This window comes from Cetorhinus maximus, chromosome 13, assembly GCF_964194155.1.
Source record: "Cetorhinus maximus chromosome 13, sCetMax3.hap1.1, whole genome shotgun sequence".
Lineage (NCBI taxonomy): Eukaryota > Metazoa > Chordata > Chondrichthyes > Lamniformes > Cetorhinidae > Cetorhinus > Cetorhinus maximus.
In genome coordinates, this window is record NC_135891.1 from 99,546,258 (window position 1) to 99,562,866 (window position 16,609).

General features: G+C 39.6%; 1 protein-coding gene across 8 annotated transcripts in view; it reads right to left on the reverse strand.

The window, feature by feature from the left end:
- LOC144688879 (transcription factor 4-like) overlaps positions 1-16,609 on the reverse strand; it is a 124,752-nt gene that overhangs the window by 74,194 nt on the left and 33,949 nt on the right. For 7 of the 8 annotated variants that reach the window (XM_078555887.1, XM_078555884.1, XM_078555885.1 and 4 more), the window contains 2 exons: positions 11,034-11,113; positions 7,984-8,086 (listed from right to left, as the gene is read on the reverse strand). In XM_078555887.1, the coding sequence (XP_078412013.1) occupies positions 7,984-8,086; positions 11,034-11,113 (183 nt within the window). Of the gene's footprint in view, positions 1-7,983; positions 8,087-11,033; positions 11,114-16,609 lie in introns of those variants that run through there. The other variant, XM_078555888.1, reaches the window with a different exon arrangement.

The following is a 16,609-nucleotide window of genomic DNA, read 5'->3' on the forward strand; positions in this document are numbered from 1 at the left end:
TCTTTTGCTGGAAAATGCAGTGCAAACAATGGATGAAGGCAGATTGGGATCAGCCTAGGTACCATATCCCTTTTCTTCTCTCTCTCCTTCATCTCCACACAATGTCAATTAAGGCTGATACTTGGCTGCTCATTTAAACAGGACCTCACCAAAATGACAGACATTTTCATCCACAAAAGTGGATGAAATGGGAATGTCGAGTGCTACATTGCTATTGTGATCACACTGCTGCCTGTTCTCACACAGTGGAGGTAGTCTCTTTATACAGTGTAAAGCTCCCAATTCTGGCCCTCAAATGTTTTGAGTTGCTTTTAAATATAAATAATACCACATTTTAATCTATTATTGCACAAACTCTAATTTTAATCAATAAATTGCTGATGCAGAAACTTAGCAAAGGCTTTCTGAAAATCAAATGTCCACCGCATTTTTTCAATCCACTCTTTACTGTTGACAATTTCTCACTCCAAGCAGATACTCAGATTTGCAGTATTAATGCTCATTAAGCACACTGTTCATATAAATTTATGATCTTTTACCAACTGAAAACAAGTTAAATGAATATCCTAATGCTTTCACCATAACATGCCAAATAAAGTTCTAGAACATTTCGAGTGTTCTTCCATTACTTATGTGGGACACTATTTTGGTATAATTAGTTCTACTTATTCAACAGCTCATGTCAACACTTCTATCTATTTTGGTATGTTTTCCACCACATTCAAAATGACAGAGATCGAGTTTCAGTTTAGCTTGCAAACGTTGTGTTTTGGACACTCAAACCACATGTTCCATTAGCTCCATCCAAGGTGAAAACCTAGGAAACCATACAATCTCGTTTTCTCCACCTCTTCCCAAATGAAATTATTAATAAGATTGGAAGCTGTCAATTTATAATCAAGTTGATGGTTTAATTTCTATTACTCTTGCAGTGAAAGGCAACAGTGGAGTTCTTTATAATAGCTTGAATTGATTAATCAGAAGTAAACCAATAAGCCCAGCAACAAAATTAAATTGTAAGGTCATGAGGTAAAAACTAAAATCATTCCTTGACTCAAAGGGTTGCCAATTTGACTGCCTTGGGAAGTTATGTCAGTCATATACACTGGAACAGAGTAGGTTTTCTTTGGACGATGATTCTTTTTGATCACGTTGGCTATGTGTTGGTTCAGAACTGAAGGTTAATGCACCAAAATACTCTTCCATTACAACACAAAAATGGTAAAAAAAAAAAACCCAAAAATTAAACAGATTGCACAGATAAACTGAACATTTTATTTATTTGGTGTTAAATTTCATGTGACTATCACTTGGCCACAATCATAATCTTTGAATAGTTTTGATTCCGAAGTTCAGATTAATAGAATTTTATTTTATTTTGTAGAAAACAGAAACCCAACAGCAGACAGTGGCATGGGGGTCTTCTATTTTATCAATGTATTATTCGTACCAGGTTTGGAACTGAAGGCAAAGTAGAATCCAATGGATGTCAACATAGTGATTATTAGGGGGAAAAACTAACTACATTAATTTAGGGCAATACAATTTCAATGACAGTATCTAGGTTGAAACTAGCCCACACTGATGGGTTGGCATCTCATCTTTGTGAACTGCTGGAGCTCCAAGTGTGGACAATCACATCAGCACGGTATTGTCCACTATTTGGCATCCTTGGCCTGATATTGAAGATGGTTGCTATATAAAGTGGAAATTTCAAGTGCTGAGACAGCTGGTATTGTTTAGGGAGACTAAGCACGAACAATCTGACAATGGTCATCACTGACTATGGATCAATTATTCAATTTCTCAGTATGCCTCCCACAAAATAACCAAAACAGTTACAGCATGAAACAATATTATAAGCTAATTAATAGCTATACACTGAATGGTTCCGAGAACAATCCGGGACAGCTTACTGAAATTCAAGGTAATATTAGTTTAAAAGTCATTTCTTAAAATAAGTGGCAAAGAAATAGAAGAGGAAGGCAAGTTTTAATTGTAGACAAACCATGAAATGTCCTTTTTGTAGGGCACCACATATTGGTCCAAGTAAGGCAGCTCCGTTGAACTTTCACGCAGTTCAATTATTAATATTATAACAATGAAAAATAGTTAATATTCCAAATATTAAGCAATGAAGATCAGGAACCCAGAAAATAAGATTTGGGTAACACCATTAGCAAGACGAATATTTGAGACATCTATGAAATAAGTGGTTGAAGTCCACTTATCAAGAGGAAAAGCAGTAGATTTCAAGTAAATATATTAAAAGGGCAGGTCATATCTTTCAAATTCTAAATGACTAAAGTGTGCCTTTGCATAGGGGCAAGTGTTATGCTTTATTTATTTTGAATGAGTGTAAACACAATTCGCCGAAGTCACTTTTACTTTACTTTCCAAATGGTGTGAAAAACAAGGAATTGAAGCTTTATGACAACCCATATTTCAAGAAATGGGTTAACTGCCAAAAGCTGATCCGAGGAAAAGAAATACAGGCCAGGATTGGGGTGGAAAAGACAGAAAGAAAGCAAAAGAGAGTGGGCACGGGTGAGACTGAGAAAGAAAGCGAGAGAGGACGCGTGCATGAGAGACAGAAGGAAAACAACAGTAAGAACACATCTGAAATTTAATTCACTAGTTACAGGGCAAGAAAAATTAACAAAATGCAATTAAAAATTCAAGTTTCTAACGTCTTCATCTTTTATAATTCCAGCTAAATATTTCCTTACCACATGGAAACATCACTCTACAACACGAACTTGAAGTTAGTGCCTTAAAATGCAGTGAAACGCCACAGGAGCATTCAGGCAAAATTTGACGTAAGGAGATATCAAGGCTGATGATCAAAAGCTTGATCAAAGATGAGGCTTCAATGAGCATCTTAAATAGTCAAGTATGGATGCAAGAATTTGGGGCATAGAGAGCTGAAGTAATGGCTGACAATAGTCAATAGTGAGGTGAAGAAAAAATGGGGGTGCACAAGAGGCCAGAATGGGAGGAATGCAGAGTTCTTGGTGGGTTATAGAGTTGGAGGTGGTCACAGAGTTAGGGGGGGATGAGACCATGGTGCGATTTGAATGTGAGAATTTAAACTTTGTGGCTTATGGTTCAGCAGTGCCTATGTAGGTGATGGGAAAATGGGACTTGGTGAGAGTTCTTACTAGCAGCAGAGTTTTAAACAAACTCAAATTTATAGAGGATGGAAATTGGGAGGCAGTACAGGAAAGTACTGGATTAGTGAAGTCTGAAGTTAACGAGGGCATGGATGGTTTCTGTGATTTAAAACAATAATCAGGAAAAAAAAACAGGAGTCATTTTTAAAATTCAGGTGTTTCAATGGGAAATTAACAATACTGAAAACAAGGTTTACTAAGTTCTGCAATTTATTTTCATTGTCATTAAACTCTGCAAATTTTCAGCTGCACATGAAGGCGTTTTGTTTGTCTGTTTTCCAATTGATCAAAAGGAAAGTCATAGGATAGCTATAAAAAAAATTCAAGTAAAATATGGCCTGTAAAATAAAAAAGGTGAAGACTTTGCAGACTTCATTTAAAATCTGCCCTCTAATCCTCTTCACTTCACTTGGTTTCATATACAAAAATAAATTAAGAGCTGATAGAAAACCTACTAGAAAACCTGAGATTGCAAACTGAAAATAAACAAAATCCTGTCTATGAAGGGTCAACAAAAAGATGGTCCTTTAACAATGCATATTTAAAAGAATCAAGTTATTTTAAATATAAAATATCTTCCCCTTGGCATAACAAATTAATCACTCAAGGGGAGCAGGTGCAAAACAGCCACATGGCACTGTACTGTTTTCCTAATCCACAGGGAATTCACACATGGATGCCCACGAATTACTCTCTGCAAATCCTACAGGACAAACATCATTCACACATCTTACATTGTCGCCTGCAAGTTCTTTGCCTCTAATCATAACCATGCAGCTAAACTCAAGATAAAAACCTCTCCAACACGGGAAGGATTCTAGGCTCCAACTACTCACACCATTAACAATAAATGTTTGCTCCTGTTTTTGAAGCAGTTCTGAGCAATGCTACAAGGATTTCTTTTCCCCCTTAGTAATTAATCTAACAATCTTCAGTGAGCCACTACTCCAACTAGCACTACTTCAAATCCCATCCATGTAATTACAGGTTGTCCTCAGATAACATTTAGTAAACCAGCATCTCTATCACTTTTAGTACTCACTGTCTGACACTTCAGAATTAGACATTTATTAGGCTATTATTCTTTAAGACTAATTTGCCCCCATTTAAACAATTGTCTGCTATTGTGCAAACCTTGCCTTCAACTGAAAAAGTTAAAATAAGCATAGCTTCAATAATTTCAGAATGCATACAATGATTAAGCGTTGTAAAATTCCATTACAAACTTATTTATTAAACATTTCAGGATAAACAGTCCGGTACCAGCAGTGATTATAAGCATTGTACAGTGACATGGTCAGTTTGACAAACAGATGGCCTTATGATGTAATTGTACCCAACTAAAACAGCATTCCTCATTTTGAAGTTACTTGCAGCTTAAAATTCAAATAGGCTTCACTACCCTTCCACCAAAAGTCTGGAGACTCCTGCACAACCAATTTTCAAATCAGCTACTCTCACTAATATGGGTGGTACATCACAAATTGCTGTAGAATATTTTAAATCGTAGCCAAAACAGCAAATATAGGTCAGGCTTTCATATGAAAAAAAAGTCTCCACTCTATGCCCCATTCCATGCAGTGTAAGTGCGGCAATTTTTTTTGGACCAGGTTTCTTCCTGAGAAACTACATTAATGATCCATTTTTGATGCTGAACAATATATGAAAAGTGAACCTTCTGAACTATTTAACATTTTTACTACAAATATGCTGCATTTATATTCAATGGTTGTAGCAAACCTTTCTTGCAGGACTTTCTGAACACGCCATCTCAAATTGCTCCTACTGCTATTAGCAGCCCTTTACATTAATCTCGCATTGAGGAAAAACTGAACTGTACTGTATGGTGTTTTTCCAAATTCAAATGGGCACGCTACATTATTTTTCTGAAATAAAAACCAACCCCAATATTAAAATTGATAGCTAGAGATGTATATATATATATTCAAACCTTCAAACCAGCATCATCAGTTTAACGCTACAATACTTCTTCCTGATTGCATAACTACAAAGGAGTTTTATATACACAGCCACCACAAAACAAGCTTAGAAATCCATTGGAGTACAACTGCACAGCAATAAAAAATGTGATCATGACAGAGCACAGCAGTTTTAAAAGATTCTACCTTCAACCCTGCCCTAAATTGCAATCTATTGTACTCCCAGGAGTCTGTTTTGTTTTAATTAAACAAAAAAAGTGGCCCAGTAACAAATAATGTATTAATTGCTTCAAATTATTTACTGCAGTAAAATGGAGTAAATAGCCTTCTCAGTAAGCCCCTTCAGTGTTTATATGGTGCAAGAGGGGAGTTGATCCCAAAGCACTGTTAAACTCAGTGGGAAAGAGAGTCCCAGACGGCAGCAGTGGGTTTCAAAGGAGTTGGAAAGCAGAACAGAAGCTCATTAGAGAAAACTACAGGGTCTGAAAAAGGCAGCAGACACAAGTCAGGAATGAGCGGAGACTAAAAAGCACAGCAGAAAATAGATCATAGAAAAACAGATAACGTGAGGCACAGCAGAAATGGTTTTATCAGAGGTAGCAGAAATTGAGATGCCAACCCAGGGCAGATTGGAAATAAGATGACAGTCAGGAAAAAAAAATACACTTCGCGTAACAAAGCAGAAAAGCAAGCAAGACATTCAGAAATGTACCTGGAAAGGATCAAAATACAACAAAAACACTAGGGATCTCTCAGAGCAGATCAGAGCCAAAATAGCTACTGCAGAAAGCAGCTTAGGGCTGTCAGCAGAGATGCTTCATTAGTTATGCTTCACGTACTATGGTATGGGAGCCAATTCAAGTAGAAAATTGCAAGGATATACCTCTGAGGAACTTTTCCATGAGAAACTAAACTACTTTCTCTTCCCTAAATTAGAATGCATTTTCATATTAACACTAGCAAGAGGACAGTATGCCTTTGGCATGTCCTATCACATCAAGCCTACAGTTGAAATTTGATTTTTTTTCTTGATGTTCGTGACTGTTCATGAGCAGAATAGTTTGCTTTTTATAAGGTGCCGCCCACAAAGAGTTGGCACTTGAATTCGCCTGGATCCAGACACTCAAAGGCAGCCCAACAGAAAATAAAGATTACGTTCACCTCGATTACAAGATAAGCTCTTTCAGCCACCAGCTCATATTCACAAATCTTCCAAAAATGCACGAGCATCAAGTTCCCAGTGACAAGAGCAACTTTTTCTTTCTTTTAAAAACCTTCTTGGCAGGGCTACATGTGTTAAAAGATCTGTATTTTTTTTACCACCTTCAATGTCAGGCAATTTCTTTGGCTGGGCCTGTCAAGGAGAAAGCCTTTGTGCCAAACCTCAGCTTTCCTATCTATATATTCTGTACAATATTCTGTACACAAGAACCTGGGGTGGTTTCTCCAACCCTATATATGCTACAGTTCATTAGGTTGTGATGAGCAGACTGTAGATCTAACTTCAGGAGGTGGATGCTTACTGTATTCAAACCATCTGGATAGTTCCATTAAGGCTTAGAAGAGAAAAGGATAAGCTCCAATATTTGGCCTCAAGAATTGAATTTTTCTCAGCGGTTCATCCCAAAATAAGGCCCTCAAATAGAAGTTAAGCATGTTACTACAAAGTTATTTAATGTAAAATAAACGGCTGGCAGAGCATCAAGACAGAAGTTTTTTTTTGGCTCCAGCATATATCCAAATGGTTCTGCCCTTCATCTAACCCGTTTCCAGGTTACCACCTTAGGTTTAACCTAGAGATGTACAAACTCTAGCAAATTATGGATCCTGAGCCCAGGCTTCATCATTCACATCCAGTCAACAAAATTACTTCTCATCACCTCTGAAACATCATCTTTACCTCCTCCTCCCCAAAAACCCACTCCAGGTTTTTAAAATCACCCTATAACTGTGGTTCTCTACTGCTCTCTTTGCTATCTTCCTAATTTCTACAATGCAAACTATAAAAGTCAGCCAAAATTCTGCTGGGTTTTTTTGACCACTCTAAGGGCTGCACCCCCATCAATCCTGACCTCAAAGGGTTCACCAAGGCTTCCTGTAACCTAGGGAATCCACTAAGATTCAGATCCTCAAATCCATCCATGGCCTTGCTATTTCATAAGTCATTGATGATCTTCAGCTCTATAATCAAGAAACTCACCCACCCCAAACCTAGATCTTTGGACCTGTCCCGTTTTTGAAACAAAACTACTGAAAGTAATTATGATAAGAACGTTAAACACTTCCAGATAGATTCAGTAAACTTCCTAATAGAAAACACAAACAGATGATCAGAAGACAGTTGCTAGGCAACCCAAATGAGAGAATAAATCTAGTACAGACTTCAGCTTTTCGGCCCAGTGCTATATGGGCAACCCATCTTAAAGAATTAAATACTCACAGGTTTGGGAGTTATGTATGTAACACATGTACTACTACTTCACTCAATTAGAAATTGTGTATTTAAATAGGTTACATAGCAGGGATCACTACAAATTCCTGCATACTAACATAGGGTAAAGGGTGGCAGTGCTTTGAAGGGGGAGGGGGTGGAAAAATGGATTACTTCCATACACATTATACATCTACAAGCAGTTGCATTGAGACTAGACTTCCATCAAGTCTTTTAGTTGGGAAGGATTTATTCAGACAACGTTTTAACAATGCTACTCCCAGCCACTGAGAAAAGCAGTTACTAGAATATTTCCTGATTCTGAATGCCAATTGTAATGCTCAAACAGTTGGGGGAAAATCAAAAGCAGTAAGGCTATACCTAAGAGATTAACCCTGCCAGAGGATTCAGCAATTAAAAATCATTCATTTCTACTCACCAACAAGGCCAGGGTTTATGAAGGACGAAGAAGATATGCCATCATGTGATGGCAACTCTCTATTTGATACATGATCGCCATAGTGGGAACCTTCACCATAGCCCTGTTAAAAAAAGAGAACAGTTAGATGAAATACAGCAGAGCCAGTAAGGATTAGAGCAGTAAGTCTAAGACATTAACATTAGCATACAAGCAAGAAAATAAAATCTCTTGGCATCCAAGGACAATTTACAGCGCCAGCCTCCTGTAATACTTCACTTGTATTTTCCCCAAGCTGATCTGCAATTCAACAGTGACCAAATGTACCAAGGTTGGTTGGTTATTCATAACTGCAATGCCAGTGCAACCATCACCGGGGTGGGGGGCGGAAACCTTGTGTCCAGAATCCCAGCACAGGCTTGTATTAAGATTCAATCATCATTAGGACAATCAATTTCAGCAATTCTGGTAATGCTTTGAGGAGAGACAAACTATTAAATAGCATGATTTGAAATACGCAAGGAAAGCAAAAAGTTTAATTTGGAGCTGGTTCACATTTAAAGTCAGGTGTGAACTATCCAAATATTTGCTTCGATTAGCACAGTGGTTTAAAAAAAAATGACTAAGCTTTTTCCTGCAATATAATCCAGGCAGCAATCTCACTTTTTGTAAGTATGTGATATATTGAAGCAATTCAGTATTTAAATTGTGCAACTCTATTTAATTAACATACTTGGAAATTATAAAAATAAGATCATCAAGTATATTCAAGGCTGAGACAGACAGGTTTTTAATCAGTAAGGGATTCAAGGGTTTTGGGGAAAAGGCAGAAAAGTGGAGTTGAGGATCAGCCGTGATCTCATCGAATGGCGGAGCAGACTCAATGGGCCGAATGGTCTACTTCTGCTCCTACGTCTTATGAATGCTAAAAATTCCCTGGGGATGGAAGATAGCCCAACAGGAGACCAATGGCAAGGTCAGCTTTTAATGGAGTAGGGCATCTTCCAGTATGACCCCTTCATTAGACTTCCTTGTGCACATTTAGGTTATAAAAATTTTTGCGCAAAAAGTTGCCGGCTGGGAACAGCGCAACGAGTGTAACAATCCTTCTGGGGCCCTGGTGAACAATGGGACAAACAGTGTATGTCCTTAAGCAAAGAAATTTAAGGATTGAGAAGTAAACAGAGGAAGGGCTAAGGGGGAATGATGAATTAAAACAGGTGAATACAATGTCAAACCACGTACAGAGAAAGAGAGGGAAAGAAAACCTGGATTGAAAGAAAGAAAAAAGGGAAAATAAAACCTTTGAGAAAACAATTTACAACCTCTAGACTTCTCGCCCAGTAAGCAAACAATATGATTGATTGGCAGATATTAACAATTATTACATTATTGATAGTTTACTTACACTGATAATTACCAGATTTGATTTTGTGTGGTTAGTTTAACAGGCAATTAATATGCAGAAAATTCTGCACACAACAAAATTAGTCCAGAAATTTGATTGTCTCAGATTTGATGGACATGTCGGGATGATTGTCCCTGCTTCTATTCACCCGCCACCAGCTCGTGCGATATTAACTTCTTCCATGGGGTTTGATCACTCTCCAGTAACTCATTTAAGTGACCACTCAACACAGGAGCTAAGAGTGAGATTGCCAGCAGACCATTCAACCATTGACTGGCATCAGAGTTATGCACAATCCTGGCAGCATCGAATGCCGCACATATTTTGAGTATGTGATTACAAGAACTGGAGTCCAGCTAGATTTGCGTACCACGTGATTCAGGTGGTAAAGACAATGTTATCCAAGTCAGATAGTCAAATCAGATGAACAAAGGCTCAATTGCTGGTCTAGTGAGCAAGTTGATTATGGCAGAGATCAAAGTTTTCCTCAATACTGCTTAGCTGGGGGCAGAATTAAGCTGTGAAACCCTGGTTCTAATTACTTTCCAGTGACACCTGTTGGAGGTTGCGTGTGTTTATATGCGAGTGAGACACTGAGCGACGTCAGACTAGACTTGGCTGCAAGGCCCTAAAAATTGAAGAAAAAGTGGCAACACTGACAATGAAATCTGGGCTCTCATGAGAGGTCCAATTGGGGAAATTGGAAAAACAAACTTAGTGAGCAAGTACTACACTTCATTTGAGTCAGTCAGGAATCCAAGTGTATGAAATAAGGCTGATAGACATTTCAGGTCACTAGCTTTACAGATATACAACCTCACTCTCTACATTCCATCTAGTTAGCCTTGCCCAGTATTTTTAAAAGCAAGGAGGAAAGTACAGTCTATACTTTTGGAAAATGACTACACCTCAAGTGAGTTTGCAGGCTCTTGAACGCAGGCTATATTTTACACATGTTACAGCCCTCGCCTTATCCCAACATCCACCTATTTTTGATGAGGAAAAGGGAAACTGAAGCCCCCTTTAATAACAATTTTTAACTGAGGTAGAGGAGACATTCCATAAGCCCCCTAAAATGGCCAAAGAACCTTGGGTTTACTAATGGCAACACCAAAAAATCGGCATGGATTCAGAACCAGGTCAAAAAGTGCCCAGTATGTAGAAAACAGTTAGTTTGGGGAAGCTACTGTTCAAACTAGGCAAGAACCTAGTTAAGTAGCAAAACATTCAAAAAGTTAGAACTACCAGAGCTGACTTTAGACTTACTGCATTACAATGGTAGCTTCTATGTGCACTGGTTGTATTGTTGACCTGTGGTTTAAGGCCCAATATGGTTTGAAGACTCACTCTGCTTTATGTTGATTTGGGGCCACAACCGCACGCAACAATAGAAAATTCAGCAATGGTATGAAACCAAACCATTTTGTACAGTTGCCAAAGTAGTGTAAAAAATACCGCAAAAGCACCTCTGACTAGAATTTGGTCAACATACAAAGGAACATTTTGTGGGAACGAAAGAAACAAACAATTGCATTATGCACTCCAATGAAACTTACCCTGTTCAACTTGGTATTTCTGGAGGAAATGGGGAAGATGAAGGAAACCCGGGTATTGATTCGAATTAATGAGGGCTCAAGAAAAGGTGAGAACAAGCCATTCTTACCCTCGGTTGTTCATATGTTGATGGGCTACTGCTCTGTGTACCTGCCGCCCATGGGCCAGGGCCTGTTCTTTCATCCAAACCTACAGGTTAAAACAAAAATCAATTAAGCAGGATTCCTATGTGAAAACCAAAATGCTGAAGGAAAGTCATACACAAAGGCTCTGAAAATAAGTCCTCAATTGAAAATTTCAAAGAAAACACCAGAAAATAAAAATTGGCAAAGCTAGCTCCTTATGCAGATCATGGCACTCCCCCCACACCCCCCAACCCATTTATATGAGAACCCTCCTAGACAAATATCAAGTACAGATAAATGTGATCTCATGGTGCAAAACAAGACAGTTCCCAAGAATGCCAAGACACTGCAAAATCATGCTAAACGTAGATAAATGGATTGTGCAGCATCCAAAGCAGGAAAATGAACGGTCTGTGAAGTGTGGACTACAAAAGCGTGAAAAAGAATTCCTGTGCCAAGGGTAATCAAAAGTTAGCAAAATACCTTTCGGAAAATTTCAGCTGTCACATAGAAATTTAAAGTTCCAGTGCTAGTGCTAGACAAGCTGCCAACCGAATAAATGGAGAGCAAATGCTCATTTAAAAAAACGGGACGAGAATGAAAACAGTAGGGTTAGCCAAGAATGCCACACAGTCATAGAGACTGCCTGTCCTTTCTGAAGGTTTAGTAGTTTATAAATGAACTGAAGGGCAAATTTCATGTTTGAAGGGAGGGAGGGAACTACCTGCATTCTGTTACATCAAAACATTTTTTGCTAAATAGGAAATTGTATGCTGTAGCAATGCTGCTGTGTCAGATCAGAATACCGAAAATTGATACAGAAAATCTGCTGATGACGATGACATTACAGGGGTGCTGGTATAACGAACATGGATTCAAAACTTCCAAGCTTCTGCAGGCATATTTTAATACCTTTCTATGTTGTATCTAAATGTTCAGGCTTAAAAATCAATAATTGTTGGAAACATTTATTACTGAATTGAATTGTTTGACAATAAATCTTTTCAGTAATGCCAAAAGGCTCTGAATATCAACTCCACTTATTAAAAAAAAACATGGTTATCTGGGACTACAAAATGCACCAGTCAAGGCAACCAACATTAACAGCCTGGTATGCAAAACCATACTTAAACTATGTCCTAACAAGCATGTGGGTTCCTATAAATGTTTTGCTGCAACAGCTTTTTAAAAAAAAATAAAGTGGGGCTTCAATAAGTATTTATCACAAACATTTAGTTATTTTTCTAATAAGCTGGAAAATATACCCAGAACTCCAGCCAGAGTATCAGCAGAAGGATCAGATTTCCAGCCCCCCACTGTTGTTAGGTGGTAATGGGTGGGGGGAGGAGATGTATAGAGAGGGAGAGAGAGAGAGAGGAAGAAAGAAAAAGAATCAATAAATATCTGGCTGTCACAACAACCACATGCACAATGAGTCACTGGATAGTGATATTAACGTACACAGTAAAGAAACTTGGAGTGGATCATTTTTACTAGGAATCAGTAACTATGACACATAGGCTGTTAATTCTGGTAAAAACTGTTTTACAGAAACTTTCAAAACCCTGAATGAAGTTATTATTGGAGATCCTTCTTTAAAGAAAATGAAGCACATTTAGTTTACCCATGAAATGCCTGCATATTAATGCATACCACCCATTTTCTTTGTCTTACAGTAAACAACAACCTGAAGTTAATTATGCAACTGCTCGAATGACCTCTTATCACTGAAGAAATATTTTTCTCATCTGCAATTTTTTCCCCATCTTTCAGAGGGATATGGGGTTCCACAAGTTTGTAACCCTTCAGTACCACAGCAATATGCACAATCTATGAGAACAGAGATAGCATAGTGTCAGCAGCTTCTTAACCTGGAGGGGCAACTTGTTCTTCCCTCATCACCGCAACTCATCGCCTGGAGGTTCCTTCTATTTTAATACCTGTCTCCTTGAAATGTGTCATCACTCCCAAAAGGCCCAACCCTGACCCACTACCGACTCATCTCCAACATCTCTCTCCTTTCCAAAGTCCTTGAACATGTTAATAAAAGCAAAATACTGCAGATGTTGGATATCTGAACTAAGAACAATAAGTGCTGGTAAAAAAACTCAGGTCTGGCAGCATCTGTGGAGAGAGAAACAGTTGACTGTTTCAAGTCCATTATGAAGATTCATATTGGACTCCATGTTGACTGTTTCTCTCTCCACAAGTGCTGTCAAACCTGCTGAGTTTTTCCACCGCTTTTTGTTTTTATTTCTTGAACATGCTGTCGCTTCCCAAATCAGTTCCAACCTTCCCCAGAACTCCATGTTTGAAACCCTCCAATCAGGTTTCAGTCCCTGCCAAAGTAATGGAACAGCTCTTAAAGTTACATGACATCCTATGTGACTGTGACAAAGATAAACACTTTCCCTTCACATCCTTCTCTACCTTTCTGCAGTCTTTTGTTATGGTTGACCACACCATCCTCCTCCAACGCTTCTCCAGCGTTGCACAGCTGTGTGGCGCTGATTTCACGCAGTTCTAGAGAGTCACTGGCAATGGTTTCTCTTCCTGCTCCAGCATTGTTACCTCTGGTATGTTCCAAGGATCTATTCTTGGCCCCCTCCTATTTCACATCTACATGCTATTCCTTGGCAGCATCATCTGATAGCAGTGTTAGTTTTCACATGTACACTGATGACAGACAGCTCCAACTCACCACCAGCTCTCTCAACTCCAACTCGTGTTGTTAAATTATTAGACTATTTACCTGACATCCAGTACTGGATGAGAAAAGCCTCCAACTTAAACTAGAAAAACTGAAGGCATCGTTTTTGGTCCTTGCTCTAAACTCCATCCATCTCCCTGATAACAGTCTTGAGATTAAGCTCGTCTGTTTGCAACCTTGGGTGTCAAATTCGACCCCAAAACGAGCTTCTGACCTCATTCACGCCATCACTAAGACTGCCTATTTCCACCTCCATTAAATAGCCTGACTTCGCCCATCTCAGCTCATCTGCTGCCGAAACCCTCATTAATGTCATTACTTCTAGACTTGACTCTCTCTCCAAGCATTAAAATGCAAAAGCTGCTGACCTGGCCTCTTTGCACACCCACTTGTTTCTGGATAAGAAAACTTGACATCATCAAAACTCTGCTGCCCACGTCTTAACCAGAGGCAAGTCCCGTTCCCCATCACCCCAATGCTCACTGACCAACACTGGTTTCTGGTCAAGCATGGTCTTGATTTTAAAATGCTCATAGCATCCTGGTTACATATTATTCCATGCCCTCCCCCTCCCTATCTATGTAATCTCCAGTCCCACAACCCTCCAAGATATCTGTGCTCCTTCTAATTCATCCCCAAATTTAACTGCTCCACTAATGGTGGTCACACCTTCAGTTGTCTGGGCTCCAAGCTACAGAATATCCTCGCCACATCCCTCTGCCTCTCTGCAACTGCTTTCCTCTTAAGGTACTCCTTAAAACCTACCTCTCTGGCCAAGCTTTGGTCATGTGACCAAATATCTCCTTGCGTATAATGCTCTTTTTTTAATTCATTGGATGTGGGCATCGCTGGCTAGGCCAGCATTTATTGCCCATCCCTAATTGCCCTTGTGCAGAGGGCATTTAAGAGTCAACCACATTGCTGTGGGCCTGGAGTCACATGTAAGGCAGGTTTCCTTCCCTAAAGGACATTAGTGAACCAGATGTGTTTTTACAACAATCGACAATGGTTTCTAAATGGTCATCATTAGACTTTTAATTCCAAATTTTTATGGAATTCAAATTCCGCCATCTGCTGTGGCAGGTTTCAAACCGGTCCCTAGATTACAAGTCCAGCCACAATACCACTACGCCATCACCTCTCCGTGAAGCACCTTGGGGACATTTCATTATATTGAAGGCACTATACAAGTTGCCGCTGTTTTAGCTAGACCTACAGCAGGTACTAAGATCATTGGGGAGAAGAGGTCCTCCTACTAGACAGTCTAATAAAATCCAGCAGTTTCACCTTTATCGGTTGTAGGAGGCCACCAGCCAAAGATCCATATAAAAAGGATGCTCAAATATTGTCTCTGGATTGCAGGGTCATCAGAAGAAACATTGCAACTAACTCAGCTTTGGTGCTACCAACAGCAAAAATCGGAGGGGAATTTCCTGTGTGCCTAATACAACAAAGAAACACGACTGCAACTGTCATGAAGTAGTCACACAATTTCTGGTCTAAGCACAAGGCAGGTTGAGCTCTCTGCCCATCTGCAAAGGACAGTAATGCAACTTTACCATTCCTGGCCTACTCAACCTTGACAAATTCTGGACAGTGTTATAGTTATGAGGTTTATAAGATTGTTATGTGTTGGAAACTTGTCATGTGGCACAGTGGGTTGTGTCTCTGCCTCTGAGCCAGGAGTGCCTGGTTCAAGTCCCACTTCAGGACTTGATGGCCAAAGTTCATAATAAGGCCAAACAGGTCAAGCTTCAACTTACAAATCCTTGCAACATACGCCAAGGGCAGGCGGCAAGACTGGGAGAGATTCCTGGTCAGCCATGTGATGGAAAGATAATTGGAGCCTGTACCATCAGTATTCATAGCTCAGAATACAATGTGCATATAAAAGTGCATGTTGCCAGAGCAACTTTGACTTCGTTTGGCAGGGGGAGAGAAAAGAGGGGGAAAACTGGTGTGGATCAGATTGGTGCCAACAGCAGAGTCCAATCCCATTTCAGCTGGGTGGATTTTGGACCTGCCTCCTTGCCCTACCCATGGGGAGGAGAAGAAAGACTCGGTCTTCAATTTATGGTAAAAAGGGAGTCACATGGTCTGTTCTGAAGTCTGCCTGACAGTAAATCTGTGTGGTTTGACTGTTAGAGATTAAAGGGGCCCCCGGCTGGTTTACTGGGAAGAAGGTACAAGGTGTTTACACTTGGAGACAATGGCAACAATCTGTATGCTAATAATGACTAGAGTGGGGGTCTCCAAGTGTTGAGAATATCAGGTGGTAAACAGTTGTGCTTTAAACTGTCAATTTACTTTCAAGATTAGAGAAAGTTGGGGGGGTCTCAAGGATAGCAAATTAGCACTTCTACCTGGATACAAGGCCAATGTGAGTCATACTGCCATGGGAGATGGGCTTTGAGGGGAAGGGTTTCTACAATATTCCTGAAAACTTACAGACAAGGTCAGTCGGCCAGGGCCTGGGGGAGAGAGAGAGAGCAGTTAGAGAACAAAATTCTCTAGGGTTCACCACACAGATATGCGGGCAGAAGCTCGTGCTCGGAAAGACCAAATTCACGACGAGTTAAAATGAGGCTGGAAGATTCACCTAGCTTGCGGTAGAGGGAGAAGTTTACATGAAAACTCGCACCTTGAAAGACAGTTCTGGAGTTAAAAGTTACCAGGCTGGGAAAGGAAAAGATCGAAGTAAACCCTCGGGAGCCAAATTAAAAGTTTTATTCTGTAGCTTGAAGCACAAGCTGCTGACAAAGAAAGTGTTCAGTCAATAGTACTTCTAGTCTTTTGTTACAGTAAAAGCCTTAAAAGACATGAGATCTTGCCCGGTCATCCTTCAGCAAT